General features: G+C 44.8%; 3 protein-coding genes across 10 annotated transcripts in view; 2 read left to right on the forward strand and 1 right to left on the reverse strand.

Moving 5' to 3' along the window:
• The first annotated feature begins 71 nt into the window (after positions 1 to 71).
• Positions 72 to 4,662, forward strand: usp12a (ubiquitin specific peptidase 12a). Of its 2 annotated transcripts, XM_071414558.1 has the most exons (10): positions 73 to 235; positions 490 to 672; positions 1,728 to 1,808; positions 1,966 to 2,179; positions 2,316 to 2,551; positions 2,740 to 2,816; positions 2,937 to 3,020; positions 3,137 to 3,334; positions 3,424 to 3,502; positions 3,779 to 4,662. In XM_071414558.1, the coding sequence occupies exons 2-10, from the start codon at positions 625 to 627 to the stop codon at positions 3,878 to 3,880; spliced, it is 1,119 nt and encodes a 372-aa protein (XP_071270659.1). In that variant the 5' UTR covers positions 73 to 235; positions 490 to 624; the 3' UTR covers positions 3,881 to 4,662. The 2 variants fall into 2 exon arrangements, with proteins under 2 accessions (XP_071270658.1, XP_071270659.1); XM_071414557.1 differs by having other exon boundaries at positions 72 to 672.
• Positions 4,663 to 10,730: 6,068 nt separating this feature from the next.
• Positions 10,731 to 19,136, forward strand: gpr12 (G protein-coupled receptor 12). Of its 2 annotated transcripts, none has more exons than XM_071414556.1 (3): positions 10,731 to 11,041; positions 11,290 to 11,345; positions 12,425 to 19,136. In XM_071414556.1, the coding sequence occupies exon 3, from the start codon at positions 12,437 to 12,439 to the stop codon at positions 13,454 to 13,456; it is 1,020 nt and encodes a 339-aa protein (XP_071270657.1). In that variant the 5' UTR covers positions 10,731 to 11,041; positions 11,290 to 11,345; positions 12,425 to 12,436; the 3' UTR covers positions 13,457 to 19,136. The 2 variants fall into 2 exon arrangements, with proteins under 2 accessions (XP_071270657.1, XP_071270656.1); XM_071414555.1 differs by having other exon boundaries at positions 10,732 to 11,041; positions 11,290 to 11,340.
• A 154-nt stretch (positions 19,137 to 19,290) lies between these two features.
• Positions 19,291 to 27,847, reverse strand: part of wasf3b (WASP family member 3b) — a 29,707-nt gene continuing 21,150 nt past the window's right edge. For all 6 annotated transcript variants that reach the window (XM_071414554.1, XM_071414552.1, XM_071414553.1 and 3 more), the window contains 3 exons: positions 27,532 to 27,777; positions 26,700 to 26,998; positions 19,291 to 21,030 (listed from right to left, as the gene is read on the reverse strand). In XM_071414554.1, the coding sequence (XP_071270655.1) occupies positions 20,873 to 21,030; positions 26,700 to 26,998; positions 27,532 to 27,777 (703 nt within the window). In that variant the 3' untranslated portion in view covers positions 19,291 to 20,872. The remainder of the gene's footprint in view (positions 21,031 to 26,699; positions 26,999 to 27,531; positions 27,778 to 27,847) is intronic.

Raw genomic sequence — 27,847 nt, forward strand, 5'->3', positions numbered from 1 at the left:
AGATAATAGCTAACTTCCTTTCCTATTGGAATGTTGAGGCACTGTGAAGCGTCCTATAACCAGTACATGTCAGTGAACTGCTGAACGACTCATCTGATTAATTTTTGTCAAAATAATGCAGATTTTGTTGTGCTTGTACATTATGGAAATAATTGATTGATGAACTGCTGCCCGTGACAGCTAGTTATAGACAAGTACATTGGATTCTCGTCTAAAAAGCCTGATCAAAGTTTCAGTGAGTTTGACATTAATTACAGTCGTCATTTTCTACACAGCTGTGTGTCCAGAATTGCTCATGTGGGCATATTTGTGAATGTTATATTATGTACGCCACAGAACATGGACATCGGATGGAGGTTATCTAAAACGGTCACGGCTAGAAGGGATCTAGCTTTTGTCAAATTAACGTAAAAGTAGATTTTTTGTTGTTGTTGCATTTTAGCTAACTACATATTTTCCAAACCTTTACCGCATTCTCCTTACTCTGAGGTTAATTTAACAAAAGATGGATCGCTTCCAGACATGACCCTCTAAGACCTAGCGGAGCTCCCATCGCCCGTCCAGTGTGCCCTGTCACAAGGGAGTCCTCCTCGCGGTGATTGGGTGGAAGATGTCGCTGGGCGAATGGAAATCCTAATGACAGTTTCCAAATTTGCCTCTTTTTGTACCATGGTGAGTAAATGGCATCTACTAAACACATTGCAAAGTGATGAGAGGGTGGCACGACAACTGTGGTTGTGTTATTACCATCTTGCGTGACATGGAAGATGGTTAAAATCGTCTGCTTTTCTGTTGCTACCCAGTCAGTTTTCCTGGCTTCACTGACACGACATTGTTTTTGTCTTACGTTCTATTGCTAGCTATGATACCTAATGTCGTAGGCCTTTAATTTGTTATATTAGTGAGCTGTTTATGTATGATCTTGCATTAATTAGTGATGTTTATCTCCTCCCGCACTGTGACGGCACTGCATAGTTCTGCGGCTTCAGCACCTGGCACTGTAACGTTAACTAGTTACCGAGGCTAGCTAGCTTGCACGTTCATTTTGCAGTAAAGCAGTGTGGAGGTCAACGCATGTCAACACTGGACACAATTTGAATACTAAATCAACATAACTCCGTAATTGTTAGCTGATTTTACTCAACTCCACGATCAATGTCAAACCTAACAAAGTTATGTTCACAGTTGTGCTTTTCCTGTATGTGAATGCTAATTTAGCTAGCCAACATTTCCAGATAGTTACAGTAGTTAGTAAGATATAGCATTGTGACTGACGATATAGTGAGTTGTCTTCCTGTAAACCCCCTTTTCTGAATTCTTCCGAAGCGCGAGCTATTTCTGGAACACAGCAGATGACGACATGATCAGCTGCTAGACAAGACTGACTGACTGTCATATTGTTCCCAGTTTACAAAGATGACTACTTAAGTTTGGCAAACCTGTCAGACAGACGTCATTCATTTGGATCATACATTTAGTTTATTTCATTTTTTACGATCAAACCCAACCTCTGTCCATGTAGACCTACTCAGGAAATCCTAGTTGCTGTGCATTTTCACAGCCTCTGATGGTTAGGGTCATGTTCCATTAACAAAGAATGACACAGTCGTTCTGCCCCCCCTCCCACTGACAGCTATTGGCATTTGATATGAAATTCCATTTGGAACTATTGATTGGTACACACTCCCATCGACCTATGCCAAAAATATCAGTACTTTGTATTACAGGGCGCCAATGCCTCCGCTCTGGAGAAAGAGATTGGCTCAGAGCAGTTCCCTGTCAACGAGCACTACTTCGGATTGGTCAATGTAAGTGAGAGTGCGAAGTTCACATGCACATGTCTGCATAATCTTTGTTACAGATCACATGTGCCTTATCCATGCAGACGGTTATAGTGTGTGTGTGCGCCTGTGTGTCCAGCTCTTTGCCTTACTCTTTGTATCTGTCCTTGTATTTGGCCCCCAGTTTGGGAACACGTGCTACTGTAACTCGGTGCTGCAGGCGCTGTACTTCTGCCGTCCGTTCCGGGAGAAGATCTTGGCGTACCGCAGCCAGCCCCGACGCAAGGAGAACCTGCTGACCTGCCTGGCCGACCTGTTCCACAGTATCGCCAACCAGAAGAGGAAGGTGGGAGTCATACCACCCAAGAAGTTCATCACGCGCCTACGCAAGGAGAATGGTGAGCGGGAGACGGTATGCTTGTAGTTCGGGATGGGGGGGACAGACCCTCTCTCCCCTGTTTCCCTTGAGGTTGACCCTCTCCCCTGTACCCTACCCACCTCCTCTGGTCCTCTCCTCTCCATCTTTCTCTGCAGAGCTGTTTGACAACTACATGCAACAGGATGCCCATGAGTTCCTGAACTACCTGCTCAACACCATCGCTGACCTGCTGCAGGAGGAGAGGAAGCAGGACAAGACCAACGGCCGCCTGGCCAATGGCTCGCTCGACTCCCAGAACAACAACAGCAACGCCCCGCCTCCCTCCACCTGGGTCCACGAGATCTTCCAGGGAACCCTCACCAACGAGACGCGCTGTCTCACCTGTGAAACGGTATACACCGTCTGAGTCTGAAGCCCCTCGCCCACATCAACTAGTGATGTCCCTGTTGTTGTTGTGGTCAGCAGGATGCAATGCATGTCGGTGATACGCTGTAGAGAGAAGGCTCAAATTCTGTTGGCACGAAGATGGACAAAATTAAGTTTTTATCTGACTCTAGTCATGCTGTTTTCTCCCTACAGATCAGCAGCAAAGATGAAGACTTCCTGGACCTGTCAGTGGATGTGGAACAGAACACCTCCATCACACACTGTCTCAGGTAAGAACACCTGACTACAATAACACATTACATACTGACTGACCTGTGTATTGCTTCTTGCTCCGTGTGACTCCAAGTACTCTGACCCCTCCCTCTCCTTCTCTCCGTTTCTCACTCCAGGGGGTTTAGTAACACAGAGACTCTCTGCAGTGAGTATAAGTACTACTGTGAAGAATGTAGAAGTAAACAGGAGGCACACAAAAGGTCGGTGTTGGCAGTGTTGTGTTCATTGTAAAAGTAAACAAAAGTATTATTCTTTGATGACCGTGTTTATCGCTGTGTGAGGTTGTGTGTCCACTGTAATTGACTCCTCCCCCCAGAATGCGTGTGAAGAAGCTGCCTATGATCCTGGCTCTACACCTGAAGAGGTTCAAGTACATGGAGCAGCTGCAGCGTTACACCAAGCTGTCCTATCGCGTCGTCTTCCCTCTGGAGCTCCGCCTCTTCAACACCTCAGGAGACGCAACCAATCCCGAGAGGCTCTATGACCTGGTTGCCGTCGTGGTGCATTGTGGGAGGTCAGTGTTGTTTACTAGGTTGTCTAAAAGTATTCTAACTGACCCTTAAGGTTGTGAGTGTGTTGCTGACTTCCTCGTCTTGTTTTCAGTGGTCCAAACCGAGGACACTACATTGCCATTGTGAAGAGTCACGACTTCTGGCTGCTGTTTGATGACGACATTGTAGAGGTAAGATATTGTATGTGTAGGTTGGTTCTTCTATCCTTGTGGGGACTTCAAATCCCCAAAAGTTCCACAAGGATTGTAAAACAAATAAAAACTCTCCCTTGTGGGGACATTTTCCATGTCCACGTGGACAAAGGCTATTTTAAGTTTAGGGGTTAGGGATTAGGGTTAGGTCCCCACGAGGATGGAAGAACAAAACGTGTGTGTGAACATGCATGGGTGCGCCCTTGTGTTTTGTGTGACCCCATTGACCCGTGTTGTCTCTCCTTCCCTCTGCAGAAGATAGACGCCCAGGCCATAGAGGAGTTCTACGGCCTCACCTCTGAGATCTCAAAGAACTCTGAGTCAGGCTACATCCTATTCTATCAGTCAAGAGACTGACTGGCCCTGAAGAGGACAGTACCTCTCAGTGGAGTGGAGGATCATACTAGTGGACCATACTAGTGTAAACCGCTCTGTGGTGTCACACACCTACTGAAGCTCAGCCTCAGTCCCCCCTACCCTCCCTTCCTCCCACCTCCACCACCCCTCCCTCCTACCTCCCTCCCCACTTCCTCCCCCTTCCTCCTACCTCCCCCATCCCACTCCTACCTCCCTCCTTCCTCCCCCACCCTGTCACTTAGGCTGGAGATGCTGCTACAGGGAGTTGTCAAAGGTTCAGTGGACGTTGTATCAAAGTTTTGTGAGTTGGAAAGCTGTTTAATGACGGTTGTACAGAGGTTGTGTGACTGAGGCGATGGTTATAGCATGGGGGTTTGGGTGGGGTGAGTGGGTATTTAATGATTCATGTGTTGTAATAGCGGCCAGGCGTCTGCACACTCCCTCAGACTGCAACTCTGCTTTGGTGCCTGGCTGGGGCCTAGTCAGAGCAGACCAGTTGACTGCATGTGGGGAGGTGAGTGTTCCAAGTGTGGGACACTTGGGTTGTGTATTTCTACCGTGCACAGAGTGGTATTTGTATAAATATGAGGAGAATAAGATGATATTATCATAGGAAAAAAATATAAGACCTTGAGAAGATTATGTATTGTCACTATGGTGCACTTTTGATACCGTTTTGTAGGTGTTGGCAAGGTTTATGTGAGGGTTTGCTCGAGACGGCCTGTTGTGAAATGGTCATTTTCTGTTTTAAAGAAAAATTTAATAAAAGATAATAGATACAGGCTGAGAGTGTGTGTTCTACTTTCATAGACTGGTTCCTCTCCCCCAGGTGCACACTGATGACTCATCCTGTCTCAGCACTGCCCCTCAGTGGTTCTACCTGGTCTCTACAGGTTCATACTGCAACAGCACAACAGCAGTGTATTTTTATTTAATTCACACCTCCAGTCATGATGCTGCCTATGTAAGCAGCCCTGCCCACCCACGGTTGCCTTAACAAAAACGTGGCTAGATGATGCTAGGACACTGTACCTAAGGCAGGTGTGTGGAGGAGACTACTGACTAGCCACCTACAGACATCTGAAGACAGACTTAATCAATTAATGATGGAAAGTGAAGGCCTTCAAGCACAGAGGAACTGAGAGTGATGAGGGATAAGGGTAGATAGAAGATGGATGAGAATCGGGAGGAGGTGGCTGACAGATTATGGTTAGAATAGACATGCCCAGAATAGCAAGACACAGGGGGCTAGGATGAGGAAAGAAGCACTCCGCGTCAACCTGGCATTGGAGAAATGTGGGCAAATGTCGGAATCTGAAGTAAAATTGGTCAAACCATGAGATCTTGTTGCATGGTGATACCACAGCCTGGTAACAAATCATAACTTGTCACTGCACTTAAATCAAATCAAATGTTATTTGTCACACATGCCGAATACAACAGGTGTAGACCTTACAGTGAAATGCTTACTTACAAGCCCTGAACCAACAATGCAGTTTTAAGAAAATACATTTAAAAAAGTAAGAGATAAGAATTAGAAATTATAGCAGGGCTATATACAGGGGGTACCGGTACAGAGTCGATGTTTATTATTTTATTTAACAATGTGCAGGGGCATCATCCTCTATTTCCTCATAGAGGATGAAGGCATCTTTCTGTCTAAAGTAACTGTCCAGTAAAAATCTAACTTTAAAAAAAAGTTAATATTCTTTTGACTTATACCCAAATAAGGTTGTTGACTCGTCCTATGGCCTACTTGTATTTGTAGCCAAAGCATACATTTGAGAAAAAATACCTAAACCCCACCTCAAACTAGTATCTCAAACATACCATTTCAAAAATACTTACTATTTCCTCATAGAGGATGATGTCATCATTCTGTCTACTTGCATCAATATTATTATTCATGACTGGTATACGCCCACACCATTAATTATGTTGTTGGGGTATGCACACCATTCCAACACAGAAAAGCTGCTTTTTAACATACTTAATTAAACATTTTGGAAGGAATACTATTCAACTCTTACTGTCATTAATCATAGGTCATATTTCATAGAAATCTGGAAACAATGGACAGTTACTTAAAAGAAAAAATAGGCTGACACACACACGGGGGATGCGCACAACACTATCTTTTATTTTTTTTGTTTATCAATTAAAAAAAAAAAAAATTGCAACAATAATACAAATATTACACATCAATACAGGGACATTCCTGTGAATACAATGGAAAAAATGAAATAACTGAACACCAGGCGACCAGGCAATGAGACATTAACAGACATTCAGAGACATAGCTTCTAATAATTTTTCCAACTTTTTAGGTTTCACAAGTTTGAGGGATTTATAAAATTGCAACAGTTCAATGAAAAAAACTACAAAATAAGGAATTTTTCCCCCCATTTACATTTGTGAATATAATATTTGGCCCAAAAAATAATAATGTTAATAAAATAGTTATGATCGGAATTACAAGGATAAGCATAATGCCATTTTTGGAGATTTTATACACAACCATTCATGAATTTCAATCCATAGTTTACTAGAATGGTAGCATGAAAAAAATAAATGCTCTATAGATTCTGAATCAGAAGAACAAAAAACACAAGGAGTTTTGTCAAAATTGAATCTTTTGTGCAAGAAATCATTAACAGGGTAGGTGGAAGAAAATATTTTAAAATGAGTTTCTTTACCTTTTGGGATAACTGGACAAGTAAGGTAAAAGGTAGTCACTTTTGATCATAGCATGGGTTGGTAATTTCCATATTAATATATTTAATTATAATCACCAAAAATGACTTAATTAACTGCCAATCATATCCACTTATTGTTGCATTTTTTTCCCAAAAGATTCAAGTCATTAATTTGTAAACTTGGAAAAGATGGAACAACTTCATAATATAACCAAGTGTTCTTAATAAGTCAAAGTAAAGGAAGTGGAATTGCTTTGCAAACCTTAATATATCTTTACCAAAAATACAGATCCCTTATAAATTCTCAGACTCAAAATACTGCTAGTAAATCTGTGGCTAAAATATATAAAAGAGGGGAGATTGGACAACCCTGTCTAATTCCTCTAGGAATAGAGAAACGAGGGGATGTGCCATTACTCATAGCCACAGAACTGCTAATATCATTATGTATAATATATTATCACTTTACAGAAATTCTCTCCAAACCCAAAAGTAGAGAGTTCTAAATAAAAATGTGTGTTCTAAAGTGTCAAAAGCCTTAAAAACTTTTTAAAACAATATAAAGCCGTCATCTTCTATGAATTCACTGTAATCTAAAATATCTAAAACCAATCATACATGGTTATGGATACTCCTTCCTTTAATGAAGGCTGATTGAGTTTCACTGATTATATACAGTTGAAGTCGGAAGTTTACATACACTTAGGTTGGAGTCAATAAAACTAGTTTTTCAACCACTCCACAAATTTCTTGTTAACTAACTATAGTTTTGGCAAGTCGGTTAGGACATCTACTTTGTGCATGACACAAGTCATTTTTCCAACAATTGTTTACATACAGATTATTTCACTTATAATTCACTGTATCACAATTCCAGTGGGTCAGAAGTTTACATACACTAAGTTGACTGTGCCTTTAAACAGCTTGGAAAATTCCAGAAAATGATGTCATGGCTTTAGAAGCTTCTGATAGGCTAATTGACATTATTTGAGTCAATTGGAGATGTACCTGTGGATGTATTTCAAGGCCTAACTTCAAACTCAGTGCCTCTTTACTTGACATCATGGGAAAATCAAAAGAAATCAGCCAAGACCTCAGAAAAATAATTGTAGACCTCCACAAGTCTGGTTCATCCTTGGGAGCAATTTCCAAATGCCTGAAGGTACCACATTCATCTGTACAAACAATAGTACGCAAGTATAAACACCATGGGACCACGCAGCCGTCTTACCGCTCAGGAAGGAGACGCGTTCTGTCTCCTAGAGATGAACACACTTTGGTGCGAAAAGTGCAAATCAATCCCAGAACATCAGCAAAGGACCTTGTCAAGATGCTGGAGGAAACAGGTACAAAAGTATCTATATCCACAGTAAAACGAGTCCTATATCGACATAACCTGAAAGGCTGCTCAGCAAGGAAGAAGCCACTGCTCCAAAACCGCCATAAAAAAAGCCAGACTAAGGTTTGCAACTGCACATGGTGACAAAGATCGTACTTTTTGGAGAAATGTTCTCTGGTCTGATGAAACAAAAATAGAACTGTTTGGTCATAATGACCATCGTTATGTTTGGAGAAAAAATGGGGAGGCTTGCAAGCCGAAGAACACTATCCCAACCGTGAAGCAAGGGGGTGGCAGCATCATGTTGTGGGGGTGCTTTCCTGCAGGAGGGACTGGTGCACTTCACAAAATAGATGGCATAATGAGGGATGAAAATTATGTGGAAATATTGAAGCAACATCTCAAAACATCAGTCAGGAAGTTAAAGCTTGGTCGCAAATGGGTCTTCCAAATGAACAATGACCCCAAGCATACTTCCAAAGTTGTGGCAAAATGGCCTAAGGACAACAAAGTAAAGGTATTGGAGTGGCCATCACAAAGCCCTGACCTCAACCCTATAGAACATTTGTGGGCAGAACTGAAAAAGTGTGTGCGAGCAAGAGGACTTACATCAGCTCTGTCAGGAGGAATGGGCCAAAATTCACCCAACTTATTGTGGGAAGCTTGTGGAAGGATACCCGAAACGTTTGACCCAAGTGAAACAATTTAAAGGCAATGCTACAAAATACTAATTGAGTGTATGTTCTGACCCACTGGGAATGTGATGAAAGAAATAAAAGCTGAAATAAATAATTTTCTCTACTATTATTCTGACATTTCACATTCTTAAAATAAAGTGGTGATCCTAACTGACCTAAAACAGGGAATTTTTACTTGGATTAAATGTCAGGAATTGTGAGTTTAAATGTATTTGGCTAAGGTGTATGTAAACTTCCGACTTCAACTGTATAGCATCAAGGCCTTGTTTCTGACTTATAGTCAGTTGCCAACAATGTGATTGGTCTCCAATTGTCCAGGTAAAGAGAGCTCTTCTTTGGTTTGGGTATAATAACTATTAGTTCCTGTCTCAAAGAAGATGGTAAGATAGCATTAGCAATACCCTCTTTGTAGACCGAAAGCAATAACTATCTAATATCAAGCCAAAAATGTTGATAGAATTCAGGAGTCAGGCCATCCGGTCCAGGAGATTTACCTATAGGCATTTGTTTAATGGCTTGGTCCAACTCAGTAATATATATATACACTGCTCAAAAAAATAAAGGGAACACTAAAATAACACATCCTAGATCTGAATGAATGAAATATTCTTATTAAATACTTTTTTCTTTACATAGTTGAATGTGCTGACAACAAAATCACTGGAACTGACACACTCCAGACTGCTGACACACTCTAGCATTGTCTTGCATTAGGAGGAACCCAGGGCCAACCGCACCAGCATATGGTCTCACAAGGGGTCTGAGGATCTCATCTCGGTACCTAATGGCAGTCAGGCTACCTCTGGCGAGCCCATGTAGGGCTGTGCGGCCCCCCAAAGAAATGCCACCCCACCCCACACCATGACTGACCCACCGCCAAACCGGTCATGCTGGAGGATGTTGCAGGCAGCAGAACGTTCTCCACGGCGTCTCCAGACTGTCACGTCTGTCACATGTGCTCAGTGTGAACCTGCTTTCATCTGTGAAGAGCACAGGGCGCCAGTGCTAAATTTGCCAATCTTGGTGTTCTCTGGCAAATGCCAAACTTCCTGCACGGTGTTGGGCTGTAAGCACAACCCCCACCTGTGGACGTCGGGCCCTCATACAACCCTCATGGAGTCTGTTTCTGACCGTTTGAGCAGACACATGCACATTTGTGGCCTGCTGGAGGTCATTTTGCAGGGCTCTGGCAGTGCTCCTCCTTGCACAAAGGCGGAGGTAGCGGTCCTGCTGCTGGGTTGTTGCCCTCCTACGGCCTCCTCCACGTCTCCTGATGTACTGGCCTGTCTCCTGGTAGCGCCTCCATGCTCTGGACACTACGCTGACAGACACAGCAAACCTTCTTGCCACAGCTCGCATTGATGTGCCATCCTGGATGAGCTGCACTACCTGAGCCACTTGTGTGGGTTGTAGACTCTGTCTCATGCTACCACTAGAGTGAGAGCACCGCCAGCATTCAAAAGTGACCAAAACATCAGCCAGGAAGCATAGGAACTGAGAAGTGGTCTGTGGTCACCACCTGCAGAACCACTCCTTTATTGGGGGTGTCTTGCTAATTGCCTATAATTTCCATCTGTTGTCTATTCCAGTTGCACAACAGCATGTGAAATTTATTGTCAATCAATGTTGCTTCCAAAGTGGACAGTTTGATTTCACAGAAGTGTGATTGACTTGGAGTTACATTGTGTTGTTTAAGTGTTCCCTTTATTTTTTTGAGCAGTGTATATATCAGAATCACACAGTTTCTTAAACCTTACTTCTATAGGCCAACATAGTTATTAACTGAATCAAAAAAGGAATCCAAGTCGCTTTCTGAAAGATGAGATTGATATAGTGAACTGTAGAAAGAGTGTATTTCCTTATTAATCACTTCAAGATCATCAGATATAGTGTAATTTACATACATTGATGTATTACTATTCCTAGTCTGCCTACTCTTCTCCAAATTAAATAAATAAGATGTGGCGTTTTTTCTAACCTGTTTCCAATCCATTTGGCCTTTGAACGGATGAAGGCCCTGTGCCTTATACAACACTACTATCAGTCTCTGTCCTTGAGCAGTGGGCGCTGACAGATGAGTAGGTCCTCCTGGTATTGAGCTGTTGCTGTCTCGTCCTCCCGTAGGGGGTATTGAACAAACAGGACGCGTCTCAGAGTCTGGCCCGTTAGAGAGCAGCGCTCCCCCTTTTCCACACCCCCGCTCGCTGCACAGCCGCAGTCCACAGCAATGCTCCTGTAAAGCCTCTGCTCTGCTTTCCCTGCTCTCCCTCTGTGCTTCAGTAAAGACCCATCCACCCCCCGGTGCTACAGTGCTGCATCTTCATCTGATCGGGGCTCCGCACCTGCCGCCATCGTTATCAATAGCCTATAATGGAAATACAGCAAGGACGCACTTTTATCTAGCCTTACGCCGCACCACGGAGTCAAGGTAGGCATGTTAATAGTGGTGGATACATGGATGAATTAATGAATTAATGAATGGACAGGCGGTCTATTTGAGGAAAAGTGTTAATACAATGCAACCAAGGCTATTGTTAATGCAACCTGGCGGGGTTTTGGGGAAAACCAAAGGTGATTAAATATTATTAGGCCCAATGTTGAGACTCATGAGAAGGTAAGAGAGGAGCACCACAAAGGACTAGGATGCTGAAATTGTCTGTTTTGCGTTATTCCAAGCATCTACGGGTTGTGGCGAAGAAGAGGCTATCGGGACCATTTCCTCTTATGGTGGGGTGAGATACATGTACAATGTGTGCGTAGCGCAAGCTGCATGTCTTTTAGGGTTCCTATTCCTACATTGTGTGCTTTTCATAATTGGGCCTAATATCAATTTATGATTGGTTATGATAGTAGGCCAATTTCGAAAGACTTTATATGGAGCCTGTTGATGAGTAGTCTACACAATCTGCCACAAAATTGCTCCATACCACAATGACTATAGCAAGTATAGGCAACTGTGTATTGTTCTTTCAATTCATACCAGATAGGGTACAATACATTTTCGATTATAATCAGGCTGAGTGATCTCTTGTTACTGTATTAAAAATAAGGCATGAAATGTGCATGTGTGGGTAGAGGGATAATGTCTAGGCTACTATAGTCCTCTATGAATATATGATCTTATGTGTGAGCGCTCATCTCTGTGTGGCTTCTTAAGTTTGTGTCTGTGCCACTGCTAGTGTGTGTGTGAATTTTGACATGTGTGTGTGTGTGTTTGCTGCATGTATCAACAGGTGTGTGTGTGTGTGTGTGTGTGACCTCTTATAACACTAGTATATGTGTGTGTGTGTGTGTGTGTGTGTGTGTGTGTGTGTGTGTGTGTGTGTGTGTGTGTGTGTGTGTGTGTGTGTGTGTGTGTGTGTGTGTGTGTGTGTGTGTGTGACCTCTTATAACACTAGTATGTGTGTGTGTGTGTGTGTGTGTGTGTGTGTGTGTGTGTGTGTGTGTGTGTGTGTGTGTGTGTGTGTGTGTGTGTGTGTGTGTGTGTGTGTGTGTGACCTCTTATAACACTAGTATATGTGTGTGTGTGTGTGTGTGTGTGTGTGTGTGTGTGTGTGTGTGTGTGTGTGTGTGACCTCTTATAACACTAGTATATGTGTGTGTGTGTGTGTGTGTGTGTGTGTGTGTGTGTGTGTGTGTGTGTGTGTGTGTCTCGCAACCCAAACTCGTATATGTGTGTGTGTGTGTGTGTGTGTGTGTGTGTGTGTGTGTGTGTGTGTGTGTGTGACCTCTTATAACACTAGTATATGTGTGTGTGTGTGTGTGTGTGTGTGTGACCTCTTATAACACTAGTATATGTGTGTGTTTCCAGACGGGGGGCACAATGAGTGACGAATACAAGGCGTCGGTCACCCCTAGCTGGCTGACCCCTGACCCCACAGCCTGGTCCAGCAGCGGAGACGGATTCACGGACAACGCCACCTACTCACCTCTGGACTCCTTTCCCCCGGTGCCCCCTCTCCTGGTCAACCCCTGGGACATCTTGCTGTGCTCCTCAGGGACCCTCATCGCCTGTGAAAACGCCCTGGTGGTACTGGTGATCTGGCAGAACCCGTCTCTCCGAGCCCCCATGTTCCTGCTGATCGGCAGCCTGGCCCTGGCTGACCTCCTGGCTGGTCTGGGCCTGGTGCTCCACTTCACCTTGGCCTACCTGCTAAGGTCCGACTCGGCCCAGCTGCTGACTGTTGGTCTGGTGGTGGCCTCCTTCTCAGCCTCCGTCTTCAGCCTGCTGGCCATCACCATAGACCGTTACCTGTCACTCTACTACGCCCTGACCTACAACTCAGAGCGCACCGCTGCCTTCACCTACACCATGCTGGTCCTCCTCTGGGGCCTGTCTCTCTGTCTGGGCCTACTTCCCGTCACGGGGGTGAACTGCCTGACGGAGGAGTCGACATGCAGCGTGGTGCGCCCGCTGACTAAGAACAACGTGGTGGTGCTGTCCGTATCCTTCCTCCTGCTGTTCGGCCTCATGCTGCAGCTGTACGTGCAGATCTGTAAGATCGTCATGCACCACGCCCACCAGATCGCCTTGCAGCATCACTTCCTGTCCACCTCGCCCCACTACGTCACCACCAGGAAGGGCGTGTCCACACTGGCCATCATCCTGGGGACGTTCGCCGCCTGCTGGATGCCCTTCACCGTCTACTCCCTCGTCGCCGACTACACGTACCCGCCTCTCTACACCTACGCCACCCTGGTGCCCGCCACCTACAACTCAGTCATCAACCCAGTGATCTACGCCTTCAGGAACCAGGAGATCCAGCAGGCTCTGTGGCTGGTGTGTTGTGGCTGTATACCGGCCAGGGTGACCCACAGGGCACGGACCCCCAGCCACGTCTGACACAGACCCAGGCCCTGGGAGGGAAGGAGAGAGGTGCCCTGGGCAGAGGAAGGCAGGCAGGCAGGCAGGTAGGCAGGTAGGCAGGGTTCATGCTGCGTCTACTGCATGGCTCTGTGTCTCCAAGGCTGGGCTGTATCCAGGGAAGGATGGAGGCAGCAGCAGGAGAAGGGGAGGTGGAGGGATAAGTAGAGGCAGAGACATACAGTATATATCTTTGAGTATAGGGCTTTCGCCCATTGCCTGTGATGGGATTGGAGAATGGATGGCTATGGAAGTGAGTGGTGGAGGATTTGGTACAAAAGTGTACTGTAGGCCTACTGTACTACTGTCCCACCTTCTCTATCTCTGTCTTCCTCGATTAAATATAAAACAACATCACATGATCTGACCGCTGCCACCATAGGTGTACCATCCCCCCTCCACACCTTCACCCCACCGTTGGGTTTACGTGCCACGAGGTGTTCTGCAGATGACTGGGAAAGGATGGTCGCATGGCGCTGCAGCAAATGTAGATTACATAGAATGATGTAGCTTTCATAGTTTTAGGCGCTTTTACTGATGCGCGCTTTTTTTCTTCCATAAAAGGATTGAGAGATTATTCTAGACTGTTTAAACTTGTCCCACAAGTTAAAAAGCTCGTGTGTGTGCAAAAAGACAATGTATGTGTCCCATGGACAGAGAAGGAGAGCAAGAGGAGGAGTGGGGAGGAGTAGTGGAGGGAGTGATGAGCAAGAGTGGGCGATGATCAAGATGCAGACGTTTCCCTACAACGAAGCCGGGCTGCGGCTAGAGCATCTCATCTCGCTGCTGCACTCTGAACGTGCTTTGAAAGCTAAACAACCGCGAGAGGCTAAAAATAGCCCCGGCGCTCTGTGATCCACGCGCCCTGCGTCCTCCGCAGACACCGAGTAAAGAAACCATGCCGAGGAGGAGGAGAGCGGGCGCTTATCTTCCCTACCATCCATCTTTCAATCTCCATCTCTCCCCATTTCACGTGTGAGAATGTATTATGATGTTCTGTTTGCTTTACATCCTGAGGTGACAACAGCCTCCAGAAGATAAGTACCCTGATTGCCCTACGCGTGCCAAATGCCCTTAGATTATGATAAAACCTATGGGTTTGATCTTTTTATCTCCGTTTTATCCAGTCGCTTCTTCATACATAAACAGTTCAATACTCATAACTAACTAATTCTGTATTTTACGCACGTTAAGTAGGCTGACTTCTCTTGAAAGTAGAGGAGAGTGAAATGTTCCCTCTGCAGATCAAGCAGACAGTTAGACCGGCTGGGAGCTGTTGAAACTGAATGTATTGTGGGGATCCTCGCTATATGAGCCAAGTTACAATTACCACCAAGCGTGTTAACCCTATTGGCACTATGTGTGTGGTGTTTGCGTCTTACGCCAGATACCCGCGTTTGCTTCCAGCTTCCTCTTTTTGCTACATTGTTGTCAGAAGTGGGATGGTGGCCGTGGGGCCATCGGACTACACAGCCCGAGGTGTATGAAGGGGCTGAGGTTAGTTAAAGCACGGGGAAGGCCATCCCGTTTAGAGGGGGCAGTGTAGCGTTCGTTGCTATATGAACTGTGGGTGTTTGCCTTTCACTCCAGAGACTCGGTTCGCTTCCCACTCCCTCTGTTGCAACAGTATTATTATATTAATTTGATCTTTTAGCCTATCCATTAGGTTATGAATATACCTGATCACCAACCAACCATCAACCCGCATGTTGCATAGGACTTTAATGAATACCATTTCTCCTGATATTGCAACCTGGTCTCAGACCATTGTGTATTATTCTGTATGTAAATCCAAGATACTAAATTTTGTGTGATATGTTACATAAGACAGTCTTAACTCAAAGACTGCGAGTTTGAATATTATCACTGACAACTTTTCAACTACTTACTACTTTTTAGCTAATTTCCAACTACTTAGCATGTTAGCTAACCCATCACCTAATCCTAACCATAGCCCTTTTAGTTAACCCTAACCCTAACCTTAACCCTAACCTTAACCTTGACCCCTAGCCTAGCTAGAATTCAGAACATATCATACATTTAGCAAATTTGTGACATATTGTACATTGCAAATTCGTAACATATTGTACGTTTTGCATTTTCGTAACATATAATACAAATTGTAATTCGTAACATATTATACGAAATGGGGATGGACATCCACAAAGTAATAGAGTGTTGATTATCAATAATCTATGTGACAGACCATGGTACAATAAGTGTATTTATTTTAAATGTTTTAATCTTTGGATAATGAGAAAGGAGGAGAGCAGTGACACGTCTTGTTCTTCCAGCTATGGATGTCTCCTGCCTCCTAGATCCACTTCCTTACCATGGCTGACAAAAGCCCGTCAACACCACCCCCTGATTTAGAGCGGTTGGGTTAAATACAGAAGACACATTTCGGTTGAAGACCTTCAGACTAGGTATCCCCTTCCCTTGATTCATAGCCAGCGGTGCGGACGTCACGCTGCTTGCCTAGCGAGTACCAACGACTTCCTTCTGATTCAGCTCATAATGAGGCTTGAACGCAGGACCTCTGCCTTGCTAGCACACGTGACCACCCTCCTTGACAACCGTTTGAGCTATCGGAAAGTATCTAAGCCGATAGCTCAATTTCAAGATAGCTGTGGAGTGAGCTTACGGGTACATCCTTAATACATTCACCCCTTCTAAACTCGCTTCATAGCTAACAACCCGGCCTTGGAGATAAGCCCAACTGCGGATCATGGCACCACTGTTATGGACGTCGCGCTGCTTGCCTAGCAAGTACCACTTCCTCCTGATTCGGCTCACACCGAGGCGCAAACCCAAGACTTCTGCTTTGCTAGCACACATGACCGCCGCCGTCTTTGACAACATACCAGCCATTTGAGCTATCAGAATATATCTAATTCGATAGCACCATCAGCGACATTTCAAGCTAGCTGTGGAGTGATCTTATGGTTGTTTTTAACGTTGTTACAGCATCGCCCTTCACACATTGCTTGTTCATGAGGGTCAATCGGCCCTAGGTCCTCATTCTGCCCCGTCATATCAGCCAGCAGCAACAACTAAGTGTTAGTTACTTCATGGACCGATAGCAATACTCTGTCAGCAATAAGCAATGATGTGTATAAGCCCTGGATGACTACCAGGAGGCGTTGTATTGAAGCCACCACGCAGTCATCTTGGTACTCCCCCTCCAGTGTGAAAAATATTTAGGAAGACATAGAAATGCATTTATTAATGTCTACATTAGTTTCTGATAAGTTTATTATATTACAGACACCTTCATGCATACTTTAAAATATGTGAGCTAAACATAAAATAACATTTAAAAATCCTTAAAGTATTTTTTTTATTACTAATGTTACTGTCCCCTCTACGACAAAACGAATACTTAAATGCATGTAATTTTGTCCTTGAAACATGTAATTGAAATACTGTAGAATTCCATTAATTTCTATGGAGGACTGCTGCTACTAGCGAGGGCCAATATTGCCGACCGGTGGCTTCAAAGCCTCTCAATGGCCAAGACATAGTATCTGCAATCCAGGGTTTATAAACATCATTGGCAATAACAGCCTCTTCACAGCAGCATGACCACCTCCAGCATGATGATATACAAGGACAATGAACAACAGCCCTTATCTACGATGCCTAGCAGAGTACTTGTACGACCAGGCCGAAAAGGACTCTGAACTTCCCCAATATTTGTGCCGTATGTGATTTCTCCAAATGGGAAATTAGATCTTGACTTGTGTGTTTTGTTTTTGAAAATGTGAATGGGACAGGATACTGACTGCCACCGTCCAGTATTCTGTCATTACTCATTACAATGTCACTGCCTCCTTTGATCTGAATCAACTGCTGTATTCTCTGGCTACGGTCGTCTTCAATATCTTACATTGAATGAAACCCGGACTCTGTGAGAAAATATCTCACCGGTTTTCAGTTGCATCTGCCTTTGTGAACATATTAAGTGTTTTTGAGTGTCGTAAACCTAAGTGTCTGTGAATAAGGAAAATCTTTCTGTGCATATGAGTTGCATGGCCTCTGAGTGTGTGCATTTGTGTATGATGTGTGTATGTGTGTGTGTGTGTGTGTGTGTGTTTGTGATCAGAAGCACAGACCTACTGTATATCTGTCTCCATGGGGACAGTAGATCTGAGGATTTACTTTCTGCGTGACCCTTTCACCTCAGGGGAAATGGCTGCCAGTCTTCCCATCATTCTGAGAGAAGTGGCCTCATCACACAAATTCCACCAGAGGAATGACGTAGAGAAGGATAGTTCCTGATGTGTTAAAATGAATAGTGGAGGTGTGCAGCGGCTGACCCTGAGCAGTAGTGTGGGGCTAAGGCAATGAGGTCACGTGACTGATGGAATAAGAGCTCCTGTCATAGAGCCTGGTATCACAGGTTCTGATGGCTCTTCACAGACCAACAAGGCCAAGAACACAATGTCCTTTACCTTTGATGAATAATCTATTTTGTTATATTTAGTGAAAGTTTCTATATTTTTTTCTAGCGTTGTCACGCCTGAATTCTGATTTATCTAAAGTATCTTGTATTTTAATGCGCTGTAGAGCCTCTTCTGAATGTATTGGTAAATATACATTGTTTATTTAATATGGCAGCCTGTTGACCAATTAGATTCTGTAGATATAGCATGCATATCTTTTTATAGGGGTGTTATGACATCACGTATGGTGCTACCTACTCCAGGGTCCAAGGGGTACTCAGGTGCACCAATTTTGAGTGACATCACATTTTACCCCCAATTACTGTTTTCTAAAGCCTGTTTACATTTCAATCCCTAGCCCCTTCCCCCAATCCCTCCCCCTTCTTTAGGCAGATCTGCAAAGTCTGGATAGGTGAAAGCAGTATGGCTTACACTTTACTTAGACTGTTGGAGGGCTAGGTGGAGCTGTCGCAGTACTTTCACCTATCACAAATCTTGAGGATGTGCCGGACCAATGAGCTAAGGGCTAGGGACGGAAATGAAACCGTGCTTACCTTATTTTTTGAATGTTCTCTCATGTACAGTAATGTCAATTGTTTAAGGCTCTAGGTGAGCTTTCATAGTTGGGATAGGTGCAAACAAGGGCTTCACATTCTTGAGTAGACAAAGGAACCACTGGTGTGTGGATATGGTACTTTACTGTTTGAATAGCATATTTACTTAATGTTAAAGTATTGTGCAGTGTAATCGCACAGAAAAGTGTAATTTTGATTGTACAGAGGAATTCACTTTCATGTGGTTGGAGGAGTTTCTAGTGTGACCGGTGGGGTTTCAAGAGTTGTAGGTGAATTATGTGGTTTGGTACCCCGACCCAGAGCTAAATACAAGTCTTTTAACTCCTCAATGGCTGAGAATGGGGAGGGATGCTACAGTAACAGCATCTTGTGTAGACTCATGCGTTGTTTTAAATGTGAAATGCACTTTATGTTGTTGGACAAAAAAATGGCACAACAAATTAAGTATCTGCAAAATGAAAACTATAAATGATAATCAACATGCACTAACTGAGATATTGTAAGACGTGTGAACGTGGTGTGTATTTTTTCAAGGTGTTAGATGTAATTTTTTGTTGCTTTGGTTAGTTTACCGAATTGAGAGATGTTGTTAATTTTGTATTAAAAGAATGTGCTGTGCATTAAAAACACAAGCCTGTGTTGGTTTGTTTTGTTCACTCTGAATCCACTGGCTCTGCTCCCATGGTGACTTCCTTCTAAACTGTACTGTTACCATGGAAACTGCTATGTCACCATCAGGACCATATTGTCTCCATGACAACGGTGCGTCAGTAAAAGAAACGCAGACACAACATTGTGAATATCCATTGTCATATTTATTCTCAAGGTCACAGAGTTCAAAGGTTACAGATTTTACAAAAAATAACCATGACAACCCTAAACCCAATCCAATCTATTTTTCAGCTTCCAAATCTTTGCTAGACATCACTAAGCGATCATAGACTCAGATGTTATTCATTAAGCTTCCTTTCACTCATATCTCTCTGATCTCCAATCAGACACTCTTACCACACACTCCAGCTACGTTTCAATATCCATTCTTGAGTACCACTTAGGAGGATGCCCAGTCAATAGTCTACATCAGTCACATATATAGAGAGTTAGGCCAGGTTTTACCACAGCCACCATGTTAGCGCTCATATAGAACTTTATTAATGAACTGTTGTGCTGTAACAATACGAGAGCGCCTCTGACAGTTCCCTATGAAATGACCCGCTGTAATCAAGCAAAACAGAGCAGTGACTTTAACAGACATTTTTATTGATTAGCATTGGGGATAATGTGTATCCAAGTCAACAAATTGCACATCTGCTTTCACTGTGAAAACTATCAGCGGTAAACAGCACAAAGCAGAAGCGTTAATCATCACTTAGCAACGGCTATTGAGGAGAAAGTGCCGCTCTATGAATGTTCAGAGAGAAACCACATTGGCCCAACTCTCTACATACACGCATCTGGTCTACATGGTTAGTGTGGTTGATGGAACACAGCCTCACTCTCAGGTCACTCCCTCTCACACCGGTATTGTTCAGAAGGAACACAGTTGGGAAACGCTTTAAAAACATGTCTCCTATTTGTTCCTCCTGAACGCTACCATGACCACCGCAGTCCACCCTGACTTCTCTTCCTCCAGTTCCTATAATCTACACATTAAAAGCTTGTCGCTTCCCAGATTAACTATTAATAAGTGTTTGAGTAAAAACATTAGAAAAGACAAGTAGATTTTCTGTCCAAGGGGAGGTTGCTATTTCTCCAAGTGACGCCCTTAAGATAGTTACCATACATGAGATAAGTCCCCATTCGTGGGGTGCCACCACATACAGGGCTTTACTAGTGTTATTATGGATAACATATTATACAGAGACACTGTGGTCTCCTGGGGTGTATTCAAGATGCCCAGAGCGTTGCATGAGCATTCTTAAATGTTAACGTAATAGTTTTGAATTGAACGTTTGTTTGCAGTTAGTGTCTGTATAGCAGCTGAACATGACAGTATGCATCTTGAATTCACCCCTAGTGTTCCAGTTCTGAATCCTTCAGCCGGCTGATGCAGGAGTCTGATCTCCCAGCAGTGCTACATGTGACCAAGGATCACCCAGCTTATATACTGTACAAACATACCTACTACACCAGGGACTGTATGAGTCTGTGTATGTGAATGTTAGCTTATGTTCATGTGTTGGTACACATACATTTTAGTGGTTCTTAGTTTGTGGATGTGAACGTGCACGTTTATATGTGCTTTTCAGCTTTTGAGTGTGTGTGTGTGTGTGTGTGTGTGTGTGTGTGTGTGTGTGTGTGTGTGTGTGTGTGTGTGTGTGTGTGTGTGTGTGTGTGTGTGTGTGTGTGTGTGTGTGTGTGTGTGTGTGTGTGTGTTAGTCAGACCAGTCGTTCTCCTCCAACTCGGAGTCGTCCTCGGAGTCGGAGTACTCAACGGCGATGCGTCTGGACAGGATGGTGGCCACGTCGTTCCCTACAGGCTCCCTCTTAGCCTGCTGCTCCTGCTGCTCCTGACCCTTCTTCAACTGGATACCTACAGCCAGGGAGAGAGACAGTTAGATACACTTCAACTAGATACCTACAGCCAGGGAGAGAGACAGTTAGATACACTTCAACTAGATACCTACAGCCAGGGAGAGAGACAGTTAGACACACTTCAACTAGATACCTACAGCCAGGGAGAGAGACAGTTAGATACACTTCAACTAGATACCTACAGCCAGGGAGAGAGACAGTTAGATACACTTCAACTAGATACCTACAGCCAGGGAGAGAGACAGTTAGATACACTTCAACTAGATACCTACAGCCAGGGAGAGAGACAGTTAGACACACTTCAACTAGATACCTACAGCCAGGGAGAGAGACAGTTAGATACACTTCAACTAGATACCTACAGCCAGGGAGAGAGACAGTTAGATACACTTCAACTAGATACCTACAGCCAGGGAGAGAGACAGTTAGACACACTTCAACTAGATACCTACAGCCAGGGAGAGAGACAGTTAGATACACTTCAACTAGATACCTACAGCCAGGGAGAGAGACAGTTAGATACACTTCAACTAGATACCTACAGCCAGGGAGAGAGACAGTTAGATACACTTCAACTAGATACCTACAGCCAGGGAGAGAGACAGTTAGACACACTTCAACTAGATACCTACAGCCAGGGAGAGAGACAGTTAGACACACTTCAACTAGATACCTACAGCCAGGGAGAGAGACAGTTAGATACACTTCAACTGGATACCTACAGCCAGGGAGAGAGACAGTTAGATACACTTCAACTAGATACCTACAGCCAGGGAGAGAGACAGTTAGACACACTTCAACTAGATACCTACAGCCAGGGAGAGAGACAGTTAGATACACTTCAACTAGATACCTACAGCCAGGGAGAGAGACAGTTAGATACACTTCAACTAGATACCTACAGCCAGGGAGAGAGACAGTTAGACACACTTCAACTAGATACCTACAGCCAGGGAGAGAGACAGTTAGATACACTTCAACTGGATACCTACAGCCAGGGAGAGAGACAGTTAGATACACTTCAACTAGATACCTACAGCCAGGGAGAGAGACAGTTAGATACACTTCAACTAGATACCTACAGCCAGGGAGAGAGACAGTTAGACACACTTCAACTAGATACCTACAGCCAGGGAGAGAGACAGTTAGATACACTTCAACTAGATACCTACAGCCAGGGAGAGAGACAGTTAGATACACTTCAACTAGATACCTACAGCCAGGGAGAGAGACAGTTAGACACACTTCAACTAGATACCTACAGCCAGGGAGAGAGACAGTTAGATACACTTCAACTAGATACCTACAGCCAGGGAGAGAGACAGTTAGACACACTTCAACTAGATACCTACAGCCAGGGAGAGAGACAGTTAGATACACTTCAACTAGATACCTACAGCCAGGGAGAGAGACAGTTAGATACACTTCAACTAGATACCTACAGCCAGGGAGAGAGACAGTTAGACACACTTCAACTAGATACCTACAGCCAGGGAGAGAGACAGTTAGATACACTTCAACTAGATACCTACAGCCAGGGAGAGAGACAGTTAGACACACTTCAACTGGATACCTACAGCCAGGGAGAGAGACAGTTAGATACACTTCAACTAGATACCTACAGCCAGGGAGAGAGACAGTTAGACACACTTCAACTAGATACCTACAGCCAGGGAGAGAGACAGTTAGACACACTTCAACTAGATACCTACAGCCAGGGAGAGAGACAGTTAGACACACTTCAACTAGATACCTACAGCCAGGGAGAGAGACAGTTAGACACACTTCAACTAGATACCTACAGCCAGGGAGAGAGACAGTTAGACACACTTCAACTAGATACCTACAGCCAGGGAGAGAGACAGTTAGACACACTTCAACTAGATACCTACAGCCAGGGAGAGAGACAGTTAGATACACTTCAACTAGATACCTACAGCCAGGGAGAGAGACAGTTAGATACACTTCAACTAGATACCTACAGCCAGGGAGAGAGACAGTTAGACACACTTCAACTAGATACCTACAGCCAGGGAGAGAGACAGTTAGACACACTTCAACTAGATACCTACAGCCAGGGAGAGAGACAGTTAGACACACTTCAACTAGATACCTACAGCCAGGGAGAGAGACAGTTAGACACACTTCAACTAGATACCTACAGCCAGGGAGAGAGACAGTTAGATACACTTCAACTAGATACCTACAGCCAGGGAGAGAGACAGTTAGATACACTTCAACTAGATACCTACAGCCAGGGAGAGAGACAGTTAGATACACTTCAACTAGATACCTACAGCCAGGGAGAGAGACAGTTAGACACACTTCAACTAGATACCTACAGCCAGGGAGAGAGACAGTTAGATACACTTCAACTGGATACCTACAGCCAGGGAGAGAGACAGTTAGATACACTTCAACTAGATACCTACAGCCAGGGAGAGAGACAGTTAGATACACTTCAACTAGATACCTACAGCCAGGGAGAGAGACAGTTAGATACACTTCAACTAGATACCTACAGCCAGGGAGAGAGACAGTTAGACACACTTCAACTAGATACCTACAGCCAGGGAGAGAGACAGTTAGACACACTTCAACTAGATACCTACAGCCAGGGAGAGAGACAGTTAGACACACTTCAACTAGATACCTACAGCCAGGGAGAGAGACAGTTAGACACACTTCAACTAGATACCTACAGCCAGGGAGAGAGACAGTTAGACACACTTCAACTAGATACCTACAGCCAGGGAGAGAGACAGTTAGACACACTTCAACTAGATACCTACAGCCAGGGAGAGAGACAGTTAGATACACTTCAACTAGATACCTACAGCCAGGGAGAGAGACAGTTAGATACACTTCAACTAGATACCTACAGCCAGGGAGAGAGACAGTTAGACACACTTCAACTAGATACCTACAGCCAGGGAGAGAGACAGTTAGACACACTTCAACTAGATACCTACAGCCAGGGAGAGAGACAGTTAGACACACTTCAACTAGATACCTACAGCCAGGGAGAGAGACAGTTAGACACACTTCAACTGGATACCTACAGCCAGGGAGAGAGACAGTTAGACACACTTCAACTAGATACCTACAGCCAGGGAGAGAGACAGTTAGACACACTTCAACTAGATACCTACAGCCAGGGAGAGAGACAGTTAGATACACTTCAACTAGATACCTACAGCCAGGGAGAGAGACAGTTAGATACACTTCAACTAGATACCTACAGCCAGGGAGAGAGACAGTTAGACACACTTCAACTAGATACCTACAGCCAGGGAGAGAGACAGTTAGATACACTTCAACTAGATACCTACAGCCAGGGAGAGAGACAGTTAGATACACTTCAACTAGATACCTACAGCCAGGGAGAGAGACAGTTAGATACACTTCAACTAGATACCTACAGCCAGGGAGAGAGACAGTTAGACACACTTCAACTAGATACCTACAGCCAGGGAGAGAGACAGTTAGATACACTTCAACTGGATACCTACAGCCAGGGAGAGAGACAGTTAGATACACTTCAACTAGATACCTACAGCCAGGGAGAGAGACAGTTAGATACACTTCAACTAGATACCTACAGCCAGGGAGAGAGACAGTTAGATACACTTCAACTAGATACCTACAGCCAGGGAGAGAGACAGTTAGATACACTTCAACTAGATACCTACAGCCAGGGAGAGAGACAGTTAGATACACTTCAACTAGATACCTACAGCCAGGGAGAGAGACAGTTAGACACACTTCAACTAGATACCTACAGCCAGGGAGAGAGACAGTTAGACACACTTCAACTAGATACCTACAGCCAGGGAGAGAGACAGTTAGATACACTTCAACTAGATACCTACAGCCAGGGAGAGAGACAGTTAGATACACTTTAACTAGATACCTACAGCCAGGGAGAGAGACAGTTAGATACACTTCAACTAGATACCTACAGCCAGGGAGAGAGACAGTTAGACACACTTCAACTAGATACCTACAGCCAGGGAGAGAGACAGTTAGACACACTTCAACTAGATACCTACAGCCAGGGAGAGAGACAGTTAGATACACTTCAACTAGATACCTACAGCCAGGGAGAGAGACAGTTAGACACACTTCAACTAGATACCTACAGCCAGGGAGAGAGACAGTTAGACACACTTCAACTGGATACCTACAGCCAGGGAGAGAGACAGTTAGATACACTTCAACTAGATACCTACAGCCAGGGAGAGAGACAGTTAGACACACTTCAACTAGATACCTACAGCCAGGGAGAGAGACAGTTAGATACACTTCAACTAGATACCTACAGCCAGGGAGAGAGACAGTTAGACACACTTCAACTAGATACCTACAGCCAGGGAGAGAGACAGTTAGACACACTTCAACTGGATACCTACAGCCAGGGAGAGAGACAGTTAGATACACTTCAACTAGATACCTACAGCCAGGGAGAGAGACAGTTAGACACACTTCAACTAGATACCTACAGCCAGGGAGAGAGACAGTTAGATACACTTCAACTAGATACCTACAGCCAGGGAGAGAGACAGTTAGACACACTTCAACTAGATACCTACAGCCAGGGAGAGAGACAGTTAGATACACTTCAACTAGATACCTACAGCCAGGGAGAGAGACAGTTAGATACACTTTAACTAGATACCTACAGCCAGGGAGAGAGACAGTTAGATACACTTCAACTAGATACCTACAGCCAGGGAGAGAGACAGTTAGACACACTTCAACTAGATACCTACAGCCAGGGAGAGAGACAGTTAGACACACTTCAACTAGATACCTACAGCCAGGGAGAGAGACAGTTAGATACACTTCAACTAGATACCTACAGCCAGGGAGAGAGACAGTTAGACACACTTCAACTAGATACCTACAGCCAGGGAGAGAGACAGTTAGACACACTTCAACTGGATACCTACAGCCAGGGAGAGAGACAGTTAGATACACTTCAACTAGATACCTACAGCCAGGGAGAGAGACAGTTAGACACACTTCAACTAGATACCTACAGCCAGGGAGAGAGACAGTTAGATACACTTCAACTAGATACCTACAGCCAGGGAGAGAGACAGTTAGACACACTTCAACTAGATACCTACAGCCAGGGAGAGAGACAGTTAGACACACTTCAACTGGATACCTACAGCCAGGGAGAGAGACAGTTAGATACACTTCAACTAGATACCTACAGCCAGGGAGAGAGACAGTTAGACACACTTCAACTAGATACCTACAGCCAGGGAGAGAGACAGTTAGATACACTTCAACTAGATACCTACAGCCAGGGAGAGAGACAGTTAGATACACTTCAACTAGATACCTACAGCCAGGGAGAGAGACAGTTAGATACACTTCAACTAGATACCTACAGCCAGGGAGAGAGACAGTTAGTCAGTCAGTAAGCCAGTCAGTCAGTCAGAAAAGGCACGGCCCGGGGCCCCGGGTGAGCTCAGTTTGCTAATTTTAGGCCATTCCATTGGTCCAAAAGGGAAATATCCACCCACCCAGGGCACCAGGCGATGCAAAACGTACCAGTCCAGTCCAGACCAGTCCAGACTAGACCAGACCAGACAGACAGACAGAATACCCCTGCCACAGAGACACAGAGGATTAGATGGAGATACACACTCTTACCCATGCGTATGGCAGCCAGCAGATCACTACGAGCATCATTAACAGGCTGGGCAATGTGGGGCACGGAGGACATCTTGGGAGTGGTAGAGTAGGAGGAGCCTGGAGGAGGGGGCGGAGGTATAGGGGGAGGTGGAGCCATCAGAGACCCAGTGAGTGGTGGTGGGGTCGGGGCATAGCCACCGGCTGATCCCACTGGCCCTGGAGGAGGAAGTGGTCCTCCGGGGGGGGTGGCAAAGGCAGATTGTGCTGATGGCATGAGAAGAGTGGGAGGAGGGCCGTTTCCATATCCTTCCATCATACTGAATGAGAGAGGGGGAGAAGGTAGAGAGGAAGAGAGCGAGAGAGAGAAAGAGAAGAGAGAAGGGACAAAGTGAGACCGTGGGCATGAAGCATTATACTGTATTAATCATCATAACCATTTCAGAAATAGAGAGTATCTTGTTTATCTGCCTCTCCACAAAAACATCTCACTTCTAGCGATGTCATACTAACATCCTCTGACAACTGAAGAAGAATGAATAACAGGATGCCATTATTTGCACAGAGTTTATAGGGGAGTCGTGCCAAGACCAAGGCAGTTGAGTGCACCAGGGCTGTACTCGGTTTGTATGGGTGACAGTATAACCCTAAAGCTTAATCCCAGAGAATTAAGCCTGTTGTTCGTCATCAGATCAGATTTCCCCTGACACAAGACTCACCCAAATCTTAGAGTGACAACAAAAGAGTGCACATGGTTTTGTCTGTGTGCACGTTTTAATGTTTATTTGAGTGTGCATTTACACATCTGTCTGCCAGGGTGTTTATGTATGTGTGTGTCTGTGCACTTGCTGACCTGTAGTCCACAGGTGGCAGAGATCCGTTCATGTTCTCAGTGGGTGGCGGAGGGGGTGGAGCATCATGGGGGCGACCCAGGGTGGCTCCCCTATAGTCCTTGTCCAGAGTGGCATGTCCCTGGGCAGCCAGCTGAGCAGCCAGGAGACTCGGGGGTGGGCCGGAGTATGTGTAGGCGTGACCAGCATGGTTGGTTGAGTTAGGGTAGTGGTGTTGGTGGTGGTCCATGTGATCAGGCCCAAGACCCCTAGAAGAGAGAAAACGTTACAGCATGGCCAGCAGGGGGAGTAAGAGGACTAAATTCTCCCTGCACAGCA

The sequence above is a fragment of the Salvelinus alpinus genome, chromosome 8, assembly GCF_045679555.1.
Source record: "Salvelinus alpinus chromosome 8, SLU_Salpinus.1, whole genome shotgun sequence".
Taxonomy (NCBI): Eukaryota; Metazoa; Chordata; class Actinopteri; order Salmoniformes; family Salmonidae; genus Salvelinus; species Salvelinus alpinus.